The 22,044-nt window shown below is 39.7% G+C and overlaps 1 protein-coding gene across 8 annotated transcripts in view; it reads left to right on the forward strand.

The window, feature by feature from the left end:
- Window positions 1-3,655: 3,655 nt before the first annotated feature.
- The window catches only part of kdm3b (lysine (K)-specific demethylase 3B), a 36,627-nt gene continuing 18,238 nt past the window's right edge, over window positions 3,656-22,044 (forward strand). For 2 of the 8 annotated variants that reach the window (XM_084429703.1, XM_084429707.1), the window contains exons 1-17: window positions 3,656-4,074; window positions 6,178-6,351; window positions 6,880-6,993; window positions 7,113-7,218; window positions 8,022-8,146; window positions 8,279-8,347; window positions 8,995-9,720; window positions 11,186-12,413; window positions 15,754-15,961; window positions 16,049-16,263; window positions 17,332-17,484; window positions 17,592-17,696; window positions 17,791-17,918; window positions 18,017-18,281; window positions 20,135-20,382; window positions 20,477-20,752; window positions 20,849-21,020. In XM_084429703.1, coding sequence (XP_084285829.1) covers window positions 3,916-4,074; window positions 6,178-6,351; window positions 6,880-6,993; window positions 7,113-7,218; window positions 8,022-8,146; window positions 8,279-8,347; window positions 8,995-9,720; window positions 11,186-12,413; window positions 15,754-15,961; window positions 16,049-16,263; window positions 17,332-17,484; window positions 17,592-17,696; window positions 17,791-17,918; window positions 18,017-18,281; window positions 20,135-20,382; window positions 20,477-20,752; window positions 20,849-21,020 — 4,471 coding nt within the window. In that variant the 5' untranslated portion in view covers window positions 3,656-3,915. The remainder of the gene's footprint in view (window positions 4,075-6,177; window positions 6,352-6,879; window positions 6,994-7,112; window positions 7,219-8,021; window positions 8,147-8,278; window positions 8,348-8,994; window positions 9,721-11,185; window positions 12,414-15,753; window positions 15,962-16,048; window positions 16,264-17,331; window positions 17,485-17,591; window positions 17,697-17,790; window positions 17,919-18,016; window positions 18,282-20,134; window positions 20,383-20,476; window positions 20,753-20,848; window positions 21,021-22,044) is intronic. The other 6 variants (XM_084429704.1, XM_084429708.1, XM_084429705.1 and 3 more) reach the window with 4 other exon arrangements.

The raw sequence follows: 22,044 nt of genomic DNA on the forward strand, positions 1-22,044 counted from the left end.
CAGAAAACCCCTTTGATATGTTCCCACAATAACCCATGTCATATTAAGTAAATACAGACCGTGGGAATATATTTTTTCAGGTTCTCACACTGTAAAACACAAACAGCAGCTGGGGTTGTCAGCACATTACCGTAAATTTTAGATTCAATGGCACTGAAGTTACATTTATGTTAAACTATATATTTCATTAACTGATATGGTAATATTCCATAAAGTAATGAAACCTGTTTTGTGCCTGTATATTCTGATAATATACTGAATACATGGAAGATGCACACAGTGTCATACATTCACAAAGTACCATAACAAACATGACACTAAAATAATGAATAAACATTATTTAAACAATAATAAGATGTAACATAAACCCCTAATATACACAATTAATACCAAAATCTAACAAGAAACTTTTATATAAACAATATACCGTCAAATGTAAATTGTCAGGCAATTGTGTAAATGTTGTTTTCCACTGAAGATTAAGATAACTTTCAAAATCTGTACATTTACAAGTATTGTAATATGTCTGTTAGATATACGTGCCCTTATCCAATTTTAACCAAGTTAATATTACATGGGACCATTTTCATGTGCTCATTATGTGCCATATAAATTTGGTGGACATAGGGATGACAGACATTATTATTTACTGTTATTTGCACAAACTTATGGAGCTCACAGTGTTGCTACAGCAGAAAGGGAGCAAAAACTTTTCTGTTATGCTGGTTATATAATTTGTAATGAATAATAATGCCAAATAGGAGCATTTTCTCTATAGCTACTTAAAGGCCAACAACAAACTCAGTGTCTGAAATCTATAGATCCATAGCCAACATGTTTGTGTGACCCATAATAACATGATTATGTGTGTAGGCTACACGTTTTCATTTTCCTTTCAGGTGATGCATGTCGCAAAAAAAATAAAAGGGTTATTATCACATGGCACATTTATAAACAATCAGCTGCTGTATATAAGAACATAAACTCGTTGAAAAGCATTAGCTGCAGTTAGAAATACGATTACAGTTGATGGTCGATGTGTTCATGACATTTGTTCATTTCATTGCGTCTAACATGCTGATGCGCATGTCTTTATATGCTTCCTCTGTAGAGACTCAAGTGGATCTAAGATTTCGTATTTATTATTGTTTATTAACATTTAATTATTTGGGAAATAGGCTAATAATGCCGTAATATTATCCTGTTGACCGCTTTCTTGCATGAAAGCTACCCATCTTTCGAACTTCAAGGCAAGCGAAGCTGAACTTGTTATTGTGTTTTGAAATGTCACCATCTAGTGGAGAAAACAGATTTTACAGTGTCACAGTTACACGAACTTGTGAATTAAACTAGATTTAGGAGCCCCGTTGTCATGAATTTTATAATTGTGATTGAAATAAATTGAATTAAACCGCTCAATTCATATGGATTAGCTTTACGATCTGTTTATGAACTTTTTGAAGCTTCAGAGTAGCCTAGTAGGCCTAGTTGTTGCATAGCTGTCAATAGAGGGACAGAAACCTCTGATTTCATCGAAAAGATCTTCATTTGTGTTCCGAATATGAACGAAAGTCTATTGGGTTTGGAACGACACGAGGGTGCTTAATTAATGACAGAATTTTTGGATGACTATCCCTTTAATTCACCATTAAGAAAAAATGTCAAGAAGAAATGCCAACATTGTTTATTTAACACTTTATTCAGGTTAACAGAGCTTTGCCTGCCATAGCTAATATGCTCCTGTCAGGTCTCAGGAGTTTAGACGTCATCCATGTCCCAAACCTATCCCCAAATTCATAGTGGTCATAGTTCCACGAGACTGAAATCTTCTTCCTAACTCATTAACAGTGTCCAGAATGGTCTCTTGCGGCCCCTGCTGGCAAAATAAACACCGAGCTTTTCAAAGATCAAATCCTGTTGGGATCAACTAACACCAGGGATCATTTCCTGTGGGATGCCTAGGCTCATAAATTTAATTTAATTCAGAAGTGAGAATCCTGGATGTGAGTTTCCCCATTCTCACAGCTGCTGCCTATCGTCAGAAAGCTGGTGATCCACTGACAGAGGGTGGGCACATACAGCATGGGTCAGTTAGTATGATAGAAGATCTGGTCTCATGGTGTTGAAAGCCAAACTAAAGCCTACAAATAAGATCCTTGCGGGTCTGTCGAGATGGTGCAGGATATAATGAGTCCCATGTTCACAGACCTGTAGAGGATCCACTGATGTCCTTCAGGTAGTCCAACGCCAGTCTCTCAAATGACTTCATGACCACAGATGTGAGAGCGACAGGTCTGTAGTCATTAAGGCCAGTGATTTCGGGTTTTTTGGGGACTGGAATGATAGTGGAGTGTTTATAATGAACACTTAGATCACATTTATGTTATGTTGCTGTAAAGCAAGTAACATCTATTTGTGAGGAGATAGGTAGTGATTGGTTCTTCGGGTAAAAACACTATACTGCCTGTAAAAGGTCATGTAAAAATATATGCCTTTTTCATTTGAATGACTGAATGTAGAATGTTCCCACATATTAATGTGTCAGAAACAGAAGGGTGCTCTGTTGTTGGTGATCTGAGACTCTCTCCACATCAGTAGCATGCCCTCGCCATCTGTTTTCTCTCGGGATGATGAATCCGGGAACTCATGAACAGGTGGGATGAGAAGATTGACAAAGGAGTAAGAATAAGATAGGCAGCAGAGACTGGGGAAACTCAAATCTCTCACAATCAGCACTGGTTTAATATAATTAAATTAATGATGTAATTTAGTTTTTTTCAGAAAAGTGTGGGCTTTGTAAAAATAAAATATTGTCTGCCATGTCCTGGGGGAACAGGCAATAAATGTGTTGCAGATAGTACATTTATATAGATATGTTGGATATATAGCTCATGTACAGGATAACATTGATGAATAATTAGAAATTATTCATTAGAAATGTGTAAGAAATGACATGTTTAACTTTAAGGTAAAGTCAAGATGCTGTGTACATGATACACTCGTAAAAAATAAAGGTTCTTTATTGGCATTCTGGTTCCATGAAGAACCCTTAAACTCCATGAAACCTTTCCATTCCACAAAATATTCTTTATAGTGGAAAAAGGTTCCACTAAAATGTTCTTTACACCAAGAAAAGAAGATGGTTCTTTTAAAGAATGGATCACTGAAAGGTTCTTTAATGATTCCTTTGTTGCAAAAACACCCTTTTGAAAATACTGTGTAATGTAGGTCGTCTGTGGTGAGGTGTAAGCTTTTTTGATTTACATGGAGGATTGGATCCAACATTAAAAGAGTCAAAACAGAGAGGCCATTTACAAAAAGGTAGGGACTTTGTAGTCTATCATTTGTAAAGGATTTTGGTTAGGTTATGTTTAACATGCCACTGGGAATAGCCTTGGGCGTTAAAAAAAATATATTTACAATTTAAAAAATAAAAATGGGGAAAGTGTCAATAATTGTCAATAAGTTGGTCTAGGACGCTTCATCTCGTTGCTGCGCGACTTCAAGTCCAAATAAGCGAGCTGAATTCTCGCGAGAGTTTAGCGTGACCCTCCCATACAGACCTCCAGAGATGCGCGTTCACTGTGTATGGCGCGTACAGTGTCCAGCAGGGGGCGCTGCTCTATTTCTCGGGTAGCCCGTGAAGCGCAGTCCCGCAGCAGTACGAGGGGTGCGTTTGATCACTGCACAGCTAAATGGCGGATGAGGACAAGGGGCTGAAGCTCGAACAATAACACCTTCTTTCCCAGTAAAGCGCGTTATCAGTCGTCTCAGCTTGCCGATGCAAATCCCACGCGCACAGGCTGCAGTCATTCATATGTGACTTTAGTAATTGACGGGTTTAGTTGAGGCACGATAGATCGCGGATTTTAGCGGAGCTCCAGAGGAAGTCGCTCTCTTCATGGTGGTTGTGATATGGGGGACTCGCTCGGTTTGATCGGGAAACGGCTGCTGCTGCTGCTCAATGACGGGAGCTCCGCGTCTGCCGCGGGCGTTGGGACGGATCCGGCGGCCTGGCTCCGCGGCACCGTGCGGGCGGTCAGTGTGATCGGGCTGGCGAGCCCGGGGGTGGAGGTGAGACCGACACAACAACAACAACAACACCCCGTCAAAACATTAAACAAAACCTGCCCATGCGAATCAACTCTGGTGCATTCGACAGTTTAACAGTGTAACACAATGTGACCTGACTCCAGGTTGCATCTAATTCTGAATTAAGGGAGAGATATGCAGATAGACTTTAAGTGTGTGATGGAGTGCTAGTTAGCTAAGTAGCTAGCTGCATATAAGGGCTGGCTTAAATCCTAGTGAGCCGTCTGTGTTTTTGGAAGTCACTGATGCTGTCTGGTTAGGCAGCTTACTAGGCCCATTGTGATTTAAAATGCATTCAGCACGATAAAAGCATACGTCAAATCGATTAAACATACTCACTATGAATACAAAGGGAAGGGCCATTGTTTATGTCATTCTGCCTTTGTAGTAATAAGGAGAATGAGTTTTTATAAATGGGTTATTTCTATGTAGAATAAATGGATAAATACTTGCGAAGTATAAGCTATTTATATTCACACAGGCAAAAACTTTATTTAAAATAAGTTTTTTTTTAGGAGTTTTTATTTTGTCAGTCATTAGTCTTGGATTAAATTGCATTAGATTCAGTTTAATGGTCAGTGTGTGGAGTACTAATACAGAGCCAATGAAATGCATGGTAGACACACATGCAGGCTTTTTATATCTTGTGCACTGGTTTGATTTAATCCTTTTTTTTTTTTTACCATCTGTTATTTACTGGAATCCGGAAGACTAGCTGATGTTACTTTTTATGGCCCTTGAAACGTCTGAATGCTGTTCTAAAATAACTGATTCTCTAGATGATTTATAAAATGAAACTTGGTTAACATGTTGTAATAAATAAAAAATGTGGCATTTTTATCTTTATAACATAGTTAAGCAACATTCAATACTGAATGATTCAGCGTTTTAAACGAATCGGTTGAGTCAATGATTCAATGACCCCTTCATAAACAACTTCACTCATTAAAGGGTTAGTTGAAAAATGAAAATTCTGTCAGTAATTACTCTCCCTCATGTTGTTCCAACCCCGTAAGACCTTCGTTCATCTTCGGAACACAAATGAAGATATTTTTGATTAAATCTGAGAGCTGGCTCACTCCTCCATAGGCTTCTAAGACACTATAACTTGCTGGCCCAGAAAATGTATTAAAGACGTCGTTAATATAGTCCAAGTGACTCCAGTGGCTCAATCTTAAGTTTATAAAGCGATGAGAATACTTTGTGTGCGCAAAAAACACACAAAAATAACGACTTTATTCCACTATTCATTTCCTTCTCTCTGGGCCTCGAGTCTTTTCACGTAGTGTTTTTGCGCTGCGCGTCTGTGTTACACGTCACACGCATCACACACATGACCAGCGTTGGCCAATAGTGAGCCTACGTGTGACGTACAACAAAGACGCGCTGCGCTAAAACACTACGTGAACTAACTCGAGGCCCAGAGAGAAGGAAATGAAAAGTGGAATAAAGTCGTTATTTTTGTGTGTTTCTTTACGCACAAGAAGTATTCTCATCGCTTTATAAACTTAAGATTGAGCCACTGGAGTCACTTGGACTATATTAACGATGTCTTTAATACATTTTCTGGGCCAGCAAGTTATAGTGTCTTAGAAGCCTATGGAGGAGTGAGCCAGCTCTCAGATTTAATCAAAAATATCTTCATTTGTGTTCCGAAGATGAACGAAGGTCTTACGGGGTTGGAACAACATGAGGGTGAGTAATTACTGACAGAATTTTCATTTTTGGGTGAACTTTCCCTTTAAGACGGTCATACATTTTTGAAAGGAAACTACTTGGTGAGTCTTTTTCACTCACCATATTTTAATAATAGCCATTTTAATCATATTAACAATGCTGAAATATTAGTTAAAATGAGCATTTTTCTTGTTTGGTGCTGATGAAGGGGTACTGAGCCTACTGACGGGGTTGTTGTTGTACATAGGTCAAAACAGTTTGGGAGTTTGGTATGTAATTAACATAATATCCATTTCCAACAGATGGAAGTTCAGGTTGAATTCACGTCAGTTCACGTTGAAACTTGTAGAGTGCAGCGTTTTACTTCTGTGTTCTGCAAAGATGCCAACCTCCCATCTCTTATCGCAGGTGTTCGTGGAATTTGAGAAGAGCCCTTGGCGGCAGCGCTCATGGGTGCAGGTGTACGGGGACGAGGTGCGTGCGGTTCTCGTGGAGAGTGGCATCGTCTGGGTCAACTGCACCGACCCTTCCCTCTGCCTTCCCTCGCCTCTAACAGCGGTTGCTACTCAATGGCCAGCCTTGGTGAGTACAGATGCACACTGGGATTCTGCTCTTTCCATCTGGGTAATCTTCCCATAATTGCCCAAAGTCGGCATGAAACTGAAGTTGCGCTAGTCTTTTCTTCCCTATTGTGACGTATGTCCGAGTGAAACGACTTCTCGAACAAGAACATGTGAAGGACGGGACTTGATTTTGTCCATGGGGAATTGATTGGATTGTTGTGGTTTGCTATTGGTGGATCTGATGTGAGTCAGATAAAGTAAACGCATCATCAGAGAAGAGAAGAGATGTCGCTGCAAGAGGGAGGGGAAGTTATTCTGAATTGTCAATTTTGATTTCATGTTGACCTTCATACAGGTCGAGAGCTGTCTCCATATTGTCAGTCATCTTTGGGTTTTGTTGTAGTTATAATTTGATTAGAAAAAGCTTTTGGAAATTGTTTAGATTGTAACTCTTGTAAGAGTGAAGATATGTTTTTTTATTCACTCGTTTGTGCATCCCATACTGGTTTCCCTGAACCCACTTGTTGTCTCTTGTCTCAATCTTCAGATGTTCAAGCCGCTGGTTGACCGTGTGGGTTTGGGTTCCATGGCTCCTGTCGAGTTCTTTGGACCAAGAACTTTGTCGTTTCTCCCTAATGGGAATTCACTGCACACGTTTGAGGTTGGTGACCATCATAAGATCTGCATTCTGATCACTTTAAATGTACTAATGCAGAACTTTTGCACTGTAAAAGTTCACATAGAACTCAATCAAATAGATTATTTTCTTTATTTCTTCAGACTGAAAAAGATTTTGGACACTCTCTGCTACAAGAGCAGCCAGCGCTTCATGCTGCCATCAGCAGTTGGCACAGTGACTCTGAGCTGCAGGAGATCCTGCGCAAAGGTCAGTTGCATTTACCTATAAATAAACTCTAACTCTATAAACGTGCATGAGTAAAGTTACCTGTGCAAAGCCTGCAATGAAGTCAAGTCATGCAATATATATAAAGGGTTAGTTCACCCAAAAATGATAATTCTGTCATTTAATCACCCTCATGTTGTTCCAGACCCATGAGGCTTCCGTTCATCTTCGAAACACAAGTGAAGATATTTGTAATGAAATCTCTGTCCCTCCTTTGAAAGTCTATTCACCCAAAACTCTGACGCTTAATAACATAAATAAAGAGATTTTAAAATAAACCCATATGCATCCAGCAATTTAGTCCAAAAGTCTTCTGAAGAGACTCGACTGGAATTTCGGCTTTTATTCACGTAAAAACATTGATCAGCGAACACAAACAGAAGCTCAACCGTACTTGGTTCTGGCTCATCCATCAACCATGCTTGAGCTTCCGCTTACCAAAATTAAATGCTGTAAACATTGTTTGCTGACCAATGTTTATATGTGAATAAAAGCCTAAATTCAATCTGTTCATCCTATAAAGTGATTGAGTCTCTTTAAAAGAGTTCGGACTAAACCGCTTGATGCATGATATGGATTTATTTTATGATCTCTTTCTGAACGTTTTGAAGCATCAGAGTTTTGGGTGAATGGGATTTCAATGGAGGGACTAAAATCTCCATTTGTGTTTCAAAGAGGAACAAAACAACACGAGGGTCAGTTAAGGATGACAGCATTTTTATTTTAGGGTGATCTATCCCTTTAAGCTGATAACATAAGCTTTATTTCTTTTCTGTCTTGTGCAGGATCTTACACTATTCAGGGTCGGAGAGTACAGGTGTACCAGCCCGAGTTTGGGGAGCCCTGGGCGCTGGGACTCGTATCTCAGCATGATCCTGTTTCACACATCATGGAGATTACCATGGATCAGGTACGTGTGCAAGTCTGTCTGTTTTAGAAACTAATGGTGTTACCATTGACTGATTCATGGCGTACTGTAGCTGCAGATGGAAGCTGATTTTAGTGTGTGGCTTAATGTGTCAATCATGGTTTACCATTGCAGGGTGAGGAGACACAAGTGGTCGATCCTCGGGTTATTCATGTGATGCTTGCTGTGGAACAGTCAGATGAGGTATGTTCGAATTCTGTCACTGCTAGTGAAATCAATTAGATTTAGTGAAATCTAAGTTGTCGATTAGAGTGTTCCAAAGAAATATTTTTTTATTGATTTGTTTTTAGTAATAAATATTTTTTACTTGCACCAGATAGAATTTATTACACTTTAAATTTGAGTTACGAAAAAATTATTTCAAAGATTAGCAATAATAGTTGGAAATTATACTCGTTTAGGAGTCTTTGAGAACAAATTGCATTGTTTTTTTAATGCATTTACAAAGTCATTTAAATTCTGAATATTGTATACACACTAATGTTCAAAAGTTTTAGATTAGATTTAGATAAAATTATTAAGATTATAAAAAATGTTTCTTGAGCATCAAATCATCATATTAGAATGATTTCTGAAGGATCATGTGACACTGAAGACTGAAGTAATGATGCTTGAAACACAGGAATAAATTACATTTTTAAATATATTACAAATAAAGGTAGCCTTGGTGAACATGAATTTCTTTCAAAAACATTTAACAAAATCTTACTGACCTTAAACTTTTGAACAGTTATATATATTTATATGCGTATACTCACACATACACATATATATGAACTTCGTAATTGATCTTGTGCCTGGGTCATTCTACCATATCGTTTCTCTTTTAGAGCCAAGATAGACGCAAGAAGGAGGGTGATGGTGGGAAAGGTGAGGGCAGTCGGCGGCGCCGGACAGCATCTGAAGGAGATGAAGACGTTACTCTCAAACGTTTCAAAGGAGCCGGGGAGGGTGCCTCTGACAGCCAGAATGGGAATGGCTCCAACAAGGACGCTGAGGCTATGGTAACACGTGTAGAGATGCCGGTAGAAGTAGTAGTGGAGAGAAAAGACGGAGGGGGTGGCGTAGGTGGGAGGGTGTCGAGCACCTGTAGTCCAGTAGCTTTCCCAAACCAAGACTCCTCTAACACCACCAATTCCTCTCAGCAGGATCACTCCCACATAAGGAGCACAAGTTTTGTCAAGGAGAATGGCAGTTTTGTCCCAAACCAAGAACGTATATCTTCAGTGTCAGCCGTGCTTCCTGCGTCCACTCCAACACCACCTCCATTGAAGCCTGCCCCATCGCCTTTTTCTAACACTTTTCCTTCTTTGGGGCAAATGCCCAGTTTGGTGCCCGGGGCCCCTGCCCCCAAGTCATCTCCCACACTCCCAGCATCCGAGAGGGAGGAGGGAGGTGTCCTTTCAGGGTATCCTAAAACAGCTGCCCTGGTGTCTCCAGGTCCCGTGACCATTTCGTCACCTTCCCAAGACAATGCTTCAAGTGTGGCTCTTTCTGTTCCTGGAGACGCAAACCTAAAGCCCAGTATGTGGGGATCAACCCCAGAAGCAAGCCAGGTAGGAAATGATGTTCGTTTTTTTTCCTTCTGGATCTATTAATTAATTCAAAAAAAAAAAAATAGTCCCCAAAAATGGAATATTATGAATTAATATGCATTTGTGAGAAATACTTTTTATGGTGAAAAATATATTTAAAACATCTTCAGATTTATTTAAAGGAACACTCCACCGTTTTTTTAAATAGGGCTTATTCACCTTCTTTCCTACATTTAGATAGGTGGGCAAATGCATTTTTGTCTCAGTGCATGCATTGTTTTAGTTTGACAGGGTCAGCGCTAGCTTAGCTTAGCATAATGAATGGAATCCTTTGTTGCCAGCTAGCATGTCCTGAGTAAAAGTGATATAAAAAATAAAAAAAACACCTAATTACTTCTTGTGGCCTGCATATTCACAACAAGTACAAATAGTTAACACTAGGTGATTTCCTAGGCAGATATTGACTTATATATTAAGGACTATATTAGGGGGAAGCACAGGCGAAGCACTGCTACTTGGGCGTGATATCTCTGAGCCCAAGTAGCAGTGCTTCGCCTGTGCTTCCCCCTAATATAGTCCCATGTCAATATCTGCCTAGGAAATCGCCTAGTGTTAATCTGCATCGCTATTTGTACTCGTTGTGAATACGCAGGCCACAAGAAGTAATTAGGTGTTTTTTATTTTATTTTTTATATTACTTTTACTCAGGACATGCTAGCTGGCAACAAAGGATTACATTCATTATGCTAAGCTAAGCTCGCGCCGACCCTGTCAAACTAAAACAATGCATGCACTGAGACAAAAATGCATTTGCCCACCTATCTAAATGTAGGAAAGAAGGTGAATAAGCCCTATTTAAAAAAACGGTGGAGTGTTCCTTTAAATAGGAATGTTCAAAACCATATGAATTCAAAATGGATATAAAGACAGTTCATCAAAAAATGTGCCATGTTTATTATTATTTATATATTATTTTATAGTTTATTTTAGCTTTTGTATTTTTATATTTTAATAAGTATGTGCTTTTGTTATTTTTATTAGTTTGTTTTCTGTTTAACTATTTCATATTTGTTTTTCTGTTTATTTTCTTTCAGTTTGAGTAATTTTACTACTTCAGCTTCAACTTATTTATTTCAGTTAGTTGCCAAGACATAATTTACAACTTAAGTTTTTTTGTTTTTTTTTGTTTTCATATTAAAGGGATAGTTTACAAATTAAATCATTAATTACTGACCTTCATGTCGTTCCAAACCCATAAGACAAATGAAGATCTTTTTTTAATGAAATGGAGGGACAGAAACCTCTTTTCATTAAAAATAACTTAATTTGTGTTCCGAAGATGAACGAAAGTCTTATGGGTTTGGAACGACACGAGGGTCAGTTTTAGTTAATATCAACACTGGTTTTTTAACAAGATTTGACCTTTTCTTTCTGTGGACTTTTATTAGTCTTTGACCGTCACTTATTTGGCTTATTTATATTTCAGACGCCCAAGACCCTTGCTCTAGCTGCTGCAGTATTTGGTAAACAGTCAAGTGAGTTTGGAGATGTTCCCACACAGACAAATGGTTCTTCCCAGGAGGACAAGCCTTTTGGCTTTCCCTTTGGAGCCGCGAAGGAACCGCAGAGGCAGAACGCTGATCCCTCACAGAACCTGTTCTTTCAATGCATGTCTCAGAACCAGAGTATCACGCAAGGCCAGTCAAAGGCCTTCACATCCTTGTCCGAGTGCCTGAACAAGGAGCCGCCTAGCCTGTTCAAGCCTTCCGCTCCCTCCGAGGGTTTCAGGAAGGCAGTTGTGGCTTCTGCATCCGCTGGACTGTTTGGTTCAGCACCTGCTAGTGGCCTGGCACCACTGAAAGAGCAGCCAAAAGTGCCTGACATCAAGCCTGCAGGCAATGGGCTGATGAACAAGCCATTCGGAGCGGTTGTGGAGGCACACGGAAAACTCCCAGCCACTTTCCCCTCAGCCATCGGTCAAGCTGCGAGCTCTGCGGAGGTGCTGAAACCCTCTTTGGGATTAGGAACCAGTGGACTTGGAAGCGCCAGTAGTGGGATTAGAAATGTTAACAGCTCGAGCCCAGTCAGCGGTTTCGGTTTGCTTGCTGGCAACAAGGTTTCAGAAACTCACGAGAACCTGTTCCTACAGGCGTCGAAGGAGACGAATCCATTTCTCGCTTATGGTGGAGCTGTTTCGCACAGCCCTTTCAGTTCCTTGTCAACTCCAAAGTCGTCATCTGCCCTGTCCGCATCTGCTGTTTCACCTTCAGGCAGCACCAGTGTACTTAGTCAAGATCCTCCTGGTAATGAGGTCAAACCAAATCTGTTCACCATGGCAGAACCTCCTAAGGGAATCTTAACTCCCCAGTTCGCTGCTCCTGCTCTCATGACTACTCCGTCATTCACATCGGTAGCACAGGATGGACAACAAACGCCCAAAGCAAGCAAAGAGGGTTCAGATGTCAGTACGGGAACCCGACTCTCCACTGAAGGCCAAGGTGTCGCTATGCCCTTCGACCAAACCAAGTTTTCCTTGGAGGAACGCGGTCAGTCCACCAAAAGGGATTCAGAGTCCAGTAGCAACAGTGACCTGTCTGATTTGAGCGAGGCGGAGGACAACTCGAGCCAGAAACCTGGGGTTCCTGCAGCCAATGAGGATAAGAATAAGACCCTGCCTGCGCCTAAGAGCCGGCCGCGGAACAAACCCTTTAAAGGTAACATGCTTGACTACTGCATGCTGTGTGATTCATAAATTAGTTCACCCTAAAATTAAAATTCTGCCATCATTGACTCCCCCTCATGTTGTTCCAAACCTGTATGAGTTTCTCTAATCTGTGAAACATGAAGGAAGATGCAATAAAAGTCAAGGGGTCCAGTGTTGTTTTGGACCTTAATGACTTTCATTGTATGGACAAAAACAGTTGAAACTTTTCCACTCACTTTTGATTCCTTTTGCTTCATGCCTTATAGCATTTTTATGCAATCTGTAGTAGTGGTCGATGTGTATATTGGTCGATTTTTGACATTTACTAATTATCGGCACTGGCCAATAAGTCAGTTTCAGTTTGGCTGAGATGTGTCAGAAGCGAGATGTTTATTTTGACAGCTCTGAGAACTGATATCAGTGTGTGAGAGCGTGGGAGCTCCTGTGCGTCTATATTTTTGCATAGAGTGGTGCAGAGATGACATATTTTTGTAGGCTAACCCGTAAGTTAGCATCACCCTTGTTCCCTCGGCTTTTCCATTGGCTTTTGTATTATTGCAGAAAATAAGCTCTGTGACTGACAAAAGTTTATGATTCTTTCATACACAATTTGTTCATTATGATAATCTTCACAAATTAACACAAATGTTATGAATTAAAAAGCCTAAAAACTATCGGCAGAAGTAAAAAGCTAAAACAAACTGCATGACTTCAACATCGCCATCACTAAGCTTCCGACAACTCTTTATAAAAGAACATTTTCCCTTAAAGATTGAGTTAGAATAGTTTGATTATAAGCACATTGAGGCTGTGAAAGCGGACTAGTGCGTAGTTGAGTTTACCTGTTCGGCTGATGATGTTTAATGTAACCATAAACTTCTGTAGTCCCGTTTAGCCAATTGTTAGCAGTTTAAGTCAAATAAAAGCGGCTATTACTGATGCATTTTATGTTGCAGAATAAAATGAGGAAATAACGTCAACTCAACCATCTTTTTTTCTGGTGAAAGAAATGTAAAAATAAAGAAAGCCAAAATATTAAATCTCATTATATTTTACTGTGTTATTCACTGTTTTGTTGAGGGGGGTCAAAATGAGCATTTGAATTTGAGTGACAGGCACGCAAACTTGGGAAAAATAATATTTATGGCCAGACTCAGGCACTCATTCTATGGAATTGTGTTCACTAGCGGCGCCAGGATTTTGATTGTAGGTGGGCCCCCAGAAAACTAGATGGGCCAGTTAAAATAAGCCCCCTAACCCCCCCCCCCCCCCCCCCCCCAAAAAAAACAAAAAAAAACGGGTTCCCCTTCATCTCCGTTTCAGCGCTTTTCTGCGGCACTGAGGACTGTGAGGACTCAGTAGCCTACCTGAATTTAATGCGTAATTAGCATAGGTTTAAAAAAAAATTTTAACAGGAATTTTTTTGTAGCTTTTTTTAATACAATTACAGTTTCATTTAATTTATTGTTTAATAGAATTATAGGCCTATTATTTTTAGTTTATTAACAGCAACAACAGCTGTAAAGATGAAGTTGACGATCGCCATCTCCGTAGTGAACGCGCCTATAGAGAGAAATGCACATCATGGATTACATAACCAGAGAGTAGCCTATTTCTTTTCGTTTTAAATTGTTAAAAAGACATTTCAAGCTTTCTTAAGATATATTTCATGTCTGTGAGGCATATGCTGAGTTTCGTTAAGCTAGGATGAGCGCTCCTGTTCACGAGCAATGCAAGTGACCGTGCAGGTGCCTCCATGATTATGTTGTCTGCTATATTTAAATCCAGGCAATTGGTTGATAAAAAAATGTATTAAAATTAAGATACAATTTATACAAAACGAAATTCACTTAAAAAAAGGGTTTTCTACAAAACAAACCTTAATTAAGTGGTCAAAATCATGTCTGACCCGCTCCATGTCTCTCGATATTGCGCATCCTATCTTACTCGTAACTTTTCATAATCAACATAAATGAAAAAATAACATTATAATATTTTAACAAATATGAAACTAAATGAGCTTATTTAATGGCTACAACACATATAGTAGGCCTACAGACTCTCTATTTGTACAAATTGCTGCACATTCATTTTATTCTGAATTTTGCACACTAAGTTGAAAGGCATTTGTTTGTGCATGCATGTAAACATATCTGCAACATTTATCAAGTTCACTGATAATTATGCGTGCATTTAATAATTACTATCTTAATGAAGAATGTAAAAAGGACGAAGCATGTAAACTGCGTTGATTGTTTAGAATGGAATGGATCGCAAATAGATCCGAATGAAGAAACGTACAAAACCATAGTAGAAAATGGGTGGGCACGGACCTAAAATGGGTGGGCCCAGGCCCACCCGGGCCCAATGGTAGCGCCGCGGCTGATTGTGTTAGAAAAAAATCGAGATGCATTTCTAGTTTCAGCATTATTTGTTGTTCAAATATTCCTCTGAAAAAGAAAAAAGGAGGCGAAGTGACCCACATTTGGTTTTGGACCTCTGAAAATGTGTACAATTTACTCCTGGAGTTGCATTAAAATCTCCATATCTCTGGGATTGAGCCGTATCGGGCCTTCAAAATTAAGATACCAAAATAAATGTTTGTTAAAAACCAAAATATAAAAGAATATTAAGATATCTTTAATACTTCTTGAGTTACAGGCATGCAAACTTGAGGCAAAAAACACAAGAAGTGCTTTTTCCATTTTTGAACTGTCACTGTTGGCATATTATGCAACATAGATTGCTAAAGTAAACAGATTTAACTAGCAGACTTACCCATCTCTGTGTAAAAACAGAATAATGTTGCTGCCATCTTTCTAAAGCCATTTTTACCCCCTGTAATTTGGCACCAAATCTCATGTGAAAATTGTCTTTTTGATCCCCCTCTACAAAATAGTGGATTACTCAGTCAATATACATCTTATATTTAATATTTTGGCTTTCATCACTATTTTTGTTTGTCTATGTTTCTTTGATTTAAATTTGAACCTGGGAAGTTTCCGAAATTTTGTTGCTTTGACATGGATTGACCCTTGAGCTTGTTTTTACCACAGACCTTATTTCAGGCATTTAACCAAAAACCCATTGACTTCATTATGATAGAACCGGAAGTGATATAAACTTGCCTGGGTTTTGGCCTACAAAAATGTCATCCCTGCAGAACTATTCGTTAGTTTACTGTCTTTGTTTAACAGTTCTGTCCATCGGCCACCTTGCTTTCTAAGATATCAGCATCATCGCCATCAAAAAATCCACAACGGTCGGCCGCCAATCAGTAGTTCATTTTGATAGATCAGTCAGCATTCACGGTCACCTGATTTTGAGTCCATGTGTGAACATTTATCTAGTGGGACAGTCCGTGTTGAAGGACCAGAGTAAGGTTCGGCGCTTGAAGCAGTCCGGAGAGTCCTTCCTGCAAGACGGCTCTTGCATTAACGTGGCTCCCCACCTGCACAAATGCCGCGAGTGCCGTCTGGAGCGCTACCGGAAATCCCGCGAGCAAGACTCGGATGATGATGACCCAAACGTGGCCTGCCGATTCTTCCACTTTCGCAGGTGAATAAGATTCAGACAACTTTTGGTATGACTTGCTTAACTCTTGTCTAAGGTATGACTCTGACATCTTGACTTGTGTTGTAACAGGCTGGCTTTCACTAAGAAGGGAATCCTTCGTGTGGAAGGTTTCCTGAGCCCGCAGCAGAGTGACAGCATGGCAATGGGGCTGTGGCTGCCCTCCCTCGCGGTACATGAAGGACTTGACCTGGACACGTCCAAATATATTTTAGCAAACGTGGGTGACCAGTTTTGCCAATTGGTCATGTCAGAGAAAGAGGCTATGATGATGGTAGAGCCCCATCGTAAGTAACTGTGTAATTTATAATCTGAATAAATCATAACAAAGTATGACATAAAACCAAAAACTATTTGCACATATAGTAGTTCAGTAGTTCTTAAAGGCATAGTTCACCCAAAAATGAAAGTTCTGTCATCATTTACTCACCCTCATGTCGTTACAAACCTGAATGAGTTTCTTTGTTCTGTTAAGCTTAAAAGAAGATATTTTGAAAAATGTTGGTTTCCAGCAACTGTTTGATTACCAACATTCTTCAAAATGTCTCCTTTCGTGTTCAACAGAAGAAAGAAACTCATACAGGTTTGGCAAAACATGACGGTGAGTAAATGATGACAAAATGTTCATTATTGGCTGAACTATCCCTTTAACCTTGTTTTATGGACTTTTCAAATCAGATTAAAAACAAAAATGAATTTTAAGATTCCAGTTAGAGTGGAATTTTCTTCGTTTCACACCTTTTTTTTAACCAACGAATGTCCATGAAACTTTAAGATTTTATTGATTTACATGACTTTTCTAGGTCTAGAAATTACACATTTAAAAGTTTGGGAAAAAATGTGGACACGTGAATAAATTGCTTGTTATCTGAGCAATTAAAAAAAGTATATCTTCCATTATTGTTGTGATATTTCAGTCTTCATTCATGAAATATAAGCAGAACAAATTATTCATAAAAAATCTCTTATTACACAACCTACTCAAGTTTTATGAATAAGGCCCAATGTAAAGGGGTTTAGACACTTTTCCATGTGTTGTTTTATCAGCAATAAACATAATATAATAATAATAATTTTTGTTTATGCAGCACCTTTTAGGACCTCAATGTCACTTATTTTAGTGTGAACACTTAAGGACTTAATAGTTGAGACTGTTATTAAAATAAAAGCTAGCAATGCAAAAAAAAAAGATATTTGAACTAAAATGAAAAGTATAACATTTGTCTTGTTATAAATGTTCACTAAAATATTAACAAAACTAACATAAAAAAACAACAAAAACGAAAAGCTAGTGACTATTTTAAAACTCTATTAAAGACTTGCATTAAATCTGATAATCCTCTGTGATTTTGCAGAAAAAGTGGCATGGAAGCGAGCTGTGAGGGGAGTGAGAGAAATGTGCGATGTGTGTGAAACGACACTGTTCAACATCCACTGGGTGTGTCGCAAATGCGGCTTCGGTGTTTGTCTTGACTGCTACCGGCTACGCAAGAACAGGCCACCTGAAGGTAGACCTGCAACAAGAATGACTAGCCCAAATGCTCATTTTGTTTGATATCTTGTATCATGCACATCCATTACAGCATGTCTCTGACTCCTCCTTCCACTCTTTCAGTAGACGACAGTCCTGATGAAGAGGTGTTCTCATGGCTGAAGTGTGCTAAAGGCCAGCCACACGAACCACAGAACCTCATGCCCACTCAAATTATACCTGGCACAGGTTAGTGCATTTATTCCTATTAAATATATGTAGATTTAAAATGAAGTAACTGGAGCTATGGGCACATTTATACTTTCTCCTTGTACCCCTTTAGCCTTGTACAGCATAGGTGACATGGTACACTCAGCCAGAGGTAAATGGGGGATCAAAGCGAACTGTCCCTGCATTAGTCGACATAATAAACCCTTGGTGCGGCCCAGTGCTCCAAATGGCCTTTCACAGGCAAGTTTTCTTTTTGATACCTTTAGAAAGAAAAACCATGATATGTTTCTGCAAAATTTAGTCTCAATATCTCATCTTTTATCTCTTAATTGGTGCAGTCGAGTACAGCTCACACTTCGGGGAATGGAGCCAGCACCACTTCAGCCACAACCCGCCCCAATGGGGAATCTGCAGCAGGTGTAGTGGTCAAAACAGAACCCGTTGAAGAGGCGGGCAGTGCTGACACAACATTAAGCACGAGTGGGACAAACAGCACCGCGTCTAGCCCTCCTGCTGCCCCGACACCACCCGCTAAAGATAGCAAGGCCAGTTCCTCAGCCCTGCACTGGCTGGCTGACCTGGCCACGCAAAAGGAGCCTAAAGGTGAGACAATGTGGAGGTGCTTTATAACAGTGGTTCTCAACTGCGGGTAGCACTTTATTTTACAGTCCTACTCACCATGTACATACTATGAACTTATTACAGTAATTACAATAACTAGGTACTAACCCTGAACCTTCACCTAACTTTAACCCCTGTAGTTACCTTATGTTACCCAGTATTTTCTTAGGGAAGGACACATACTGTAAAATAAAGTGCAACCCAACTTGTTTTTGCTGTTTTAAACTTACATTTGACCCAAATTATCGTGGACCGTTATATTTATCATGTTTATACATCATTTTTCTTATATGTATGCAAAGATATTATTATTATTATTAAATTAAAACTGTAATAATAATAATTAGCTATATTTGTAAAGCATCTTTTGTACAAGAAATGCAGATCAAAGTGCTTCACAATAAAAACCATTACAAATTCTTTACATACAAACGAATACAAATAAATACCATAATTAATATAACATGAAACTCACTTTCTAATATGAAAAAAGATGAAATTAGTATTTATTTAATGCATAACAAAAGATGGAAATGAAAACGTATGAATAATAAAAGTAAAAATGCAAAAATGAGGCGAAAAAGTCAATGAATACAGAAGGAATTTCAAGCAAGTAATTTTAGTTTTAGTAAATTCATTTTACATTCATTTTAGTTAAAAGCTAAAGTAAGTTTTTAGCTTTCTTTTAAAAATATTTTGTGAGCTAGTTCCCCTTACTGTGCGTTCACACCGCCGGCGGCGAGAGCGTCAAAGTGGCCTGAAGCCATTCATTTTTAATGAGAGCCGGCGGCGAGCTCCAGCGAGGGCGGCGAGAGCGGCGAGAAGAGTTGAAATCAAGTCAACTTTATGGTAATGAGCTATGACGCGGTTCGGCGGCAACCAATCGGAATGTAGAAGTCCTCCGCCTGAGAGGATACAAGAGAACACATTCCTGTAAACATTGGTTCCGACCACATTAGTTCCTAAGCAAAATGGAGGAAAAATTTATCATTTCTGTTGCGGGTTTCCCGTTATTGTACGACTTGTCATCCATAGTGTTGTCAGTTTGATTAGAAAAAGCCGCGCAACACTAATAGGCAACATTTTCACGCTAGAACTTCTTTGAACTAAAAACGCTTGTTTTTTTTCAGTGGGAATGCAATTAATTTGTTTAAAATAATAATGATTTTGACCTATTGCAGCTACGGTTTTTGCGGACCTTTTAAATAAAGTAAAAAAAAAAAACCACGCATTCTAATCTACGTCAGAGCGTCAGAGAGTCCCCGAATCTTTCTCCGGCGTCGGTGGCAGGGCGGCGAGAGTGAATTTTGCCGCTCTCGCCGTCGGCGGTGTGAACGTACAGTTATGCTATTTTTGTAGTCTAATAATTTTGTTACCATTGTGCAAAACACAAATAAAACTATTAAATGTTGGTTCTGCACTGGTTATCAGACACTTCAACATATATAAAAATTATCCATATTGTTAAATCATATGGGTTGGTATCATATCTGTACTGCCCATTTTGTTTCAAGTAACAGTAAAATACTATAGGGTTTTTTTTTTTTTTTTTTTTTTTTTTTGATAAGCCTATTCATCTTTCTATCCTATGCATGATTATATTCTTATCTACATTTTATTCAACTTTAGTACTGTTTTTTTCCCCCCTTGCTGTCCCCAACTCTTTAAGAATAAATTTGTGACTAAATATCCACATTATAACATTTGATGGATTGGTTACATACTTCATAAAAGGAATGAATCTCTTGAATTTGCAGCTTCTTGGTGAATCTTTGCAAGGACTCTGTGCAGATACCATGTGCTCAGGCTCTCCCTCTTGCTTTATCATTTTTCAGAGTCTCTGCGTTCCATGATGGGTCGTGACCCTCGTACTCCGTTTGGCCTGGACTCCTTCAGTACCCTTCCCAAACCCTCGGGGTCCAACCCCAAGCTCTTCAATAGTCTGCTGTTGGGTGCTGGCCCGTCCCAACCCAAAGCAGAGGGTACTAGCCTCCGAGATCTGCTGAACTATGGAACTGGAAAGCTCCCGCAAGGTCCCACAGAGGGAGGAGTCCCCTTCCCTTCAGTGTTCTCCACTGCTGGTGTAAGTATCAGCGCATTAACTTGCATCTATCTTGCATTATTTTGTGAGACTTTTGAGATTTTTATTAATATAGTTTTGTTTTTTCCCTCCTTAGCAGGCTGATAAAATGAAGGGAGGTCTTCCTAATTTCCTGGATCATATCATTGCATCAGTAGTAGAGACAAAGAAGGCAGAGGGTCGGCGTGTGTCGGGGTCAGCAGAAGGCGGCGAGTCTGGGACTGCTCCTCGCAGAGAGGGGATGATGGGCCTCAGCGTACTCGACCCCCACACCTCCCACTCCTGGCTGTGTGATGGCCGTTTACTCTGCCTACAGGACCCCAGGAACACCAACAACTGGAAGATTTTCAGAGAGTGCTGGAAACAAGGACAGGTGAGCAGTGACAGTCAAATGGAAGAACTTTTGTTTCATCAGTTGTGTTCCACTGATGCTAATAACACTTTGTCTTTTTTTTTCTTTTTTTTAAAGCCTGTGCTGGTCTCGGGCATACACAGGAGGCTGAAGGGTAACTTATGGAAGCCTGAGGCTTTCAGCCAGGAGTTTGGAGACCAGGATGTAGACCTGGTCAACTGTAGGAACTGCGCCATCATCTCTGATGTCAAAGTCCGAGACTTTTGGGATGGCTTCCAGGTTATTTCCAGTGAGTACAGACGCTTTATCTCTAGACTTTAAAATTCTGAGCAAGATTGGACTGTATGCTCAAATTTGGCTTGGTTTTTTAAATGATTAACAACAGTTTAATTTATTGTTGAATAATTGTTAACATCCCTAACTATGATCCCTAACATCCTTAACTACACTGAACAAAATTATAAACGCAACACTCTTGTTTTCGCCCCCATTTTTCATGAGCTGAACTCAAAGATCTAAGACTTTTTCAATGTACACAAAAGGCCTATTTCTCTCAAATATTGTTCACAAATTTGTCTTAATCTGTGTTAGTGAGCACTTCTCCTTTGCTGAGATAATCCATCCACCTCACAGGTGTGGCATATCAAGATGCTGATTAGACAGCATGATTATTGCACAGGTGTGCCTTAGGCTGGCCACAATAAAAGGCCACTCTAAAATGTGGCGGTGGGGTTATGGTATGGGCAGGCGTATTTTTATGGACAACGAACACAGGTGCATTTTATTGATGGCATTTTTAATGCACAGAGATACTGTGACAAGATCCTGATGCCCATTGTTGTGCCATTCATCCACGACCATCACCTCATGTTGCAGCATGATAATGCACGGCCCCATGTTGCAAGGATTTGTACACAATTCCTGGAAGCTGAAAACATCCCAGTTCTTGCATGGCCAGCATATTCACCGGACATGTCACCCATTGAGCATGTTTGGGATGCTCTGGATCGGTGTATACGACAGCGTGTTCCAGGTCCTGCCAATATCCAGCAACTTCGCACAGCCATTGAAGAGGAGTGGACCAACATTCCACAGGCCACAATCAACAACCTGATCAACTTAGGGGTGGGCGATATCTCGATATTTACGATATATCGAGATTTTTTTTTTAACTCGATATGGATTTTGACATATCGTATATATCGATATATTGTTTATATTTAATTCTGATTTCGCCACTTTGCTTGTTTGCCTTCTCTGTGCTGTGCTCACCCCCGCCCTCCTCTGCTTTTGTTCCCCCTCCCCTCGCGTGT

The sequence above is a fragment of the Rutilus rutilus genome, assembly GCF_951802725.1.
Source record: "Rutilus rutilus genome assembly, chromosome: 14".
NCBI classification, from domain to species: domain Eukaryota; kingdom Metazoa; phylum Chordata; class Actinopteri; order Cypriniformes; family Leuciscidae; genus Rutilus; species Rutilus rutilus.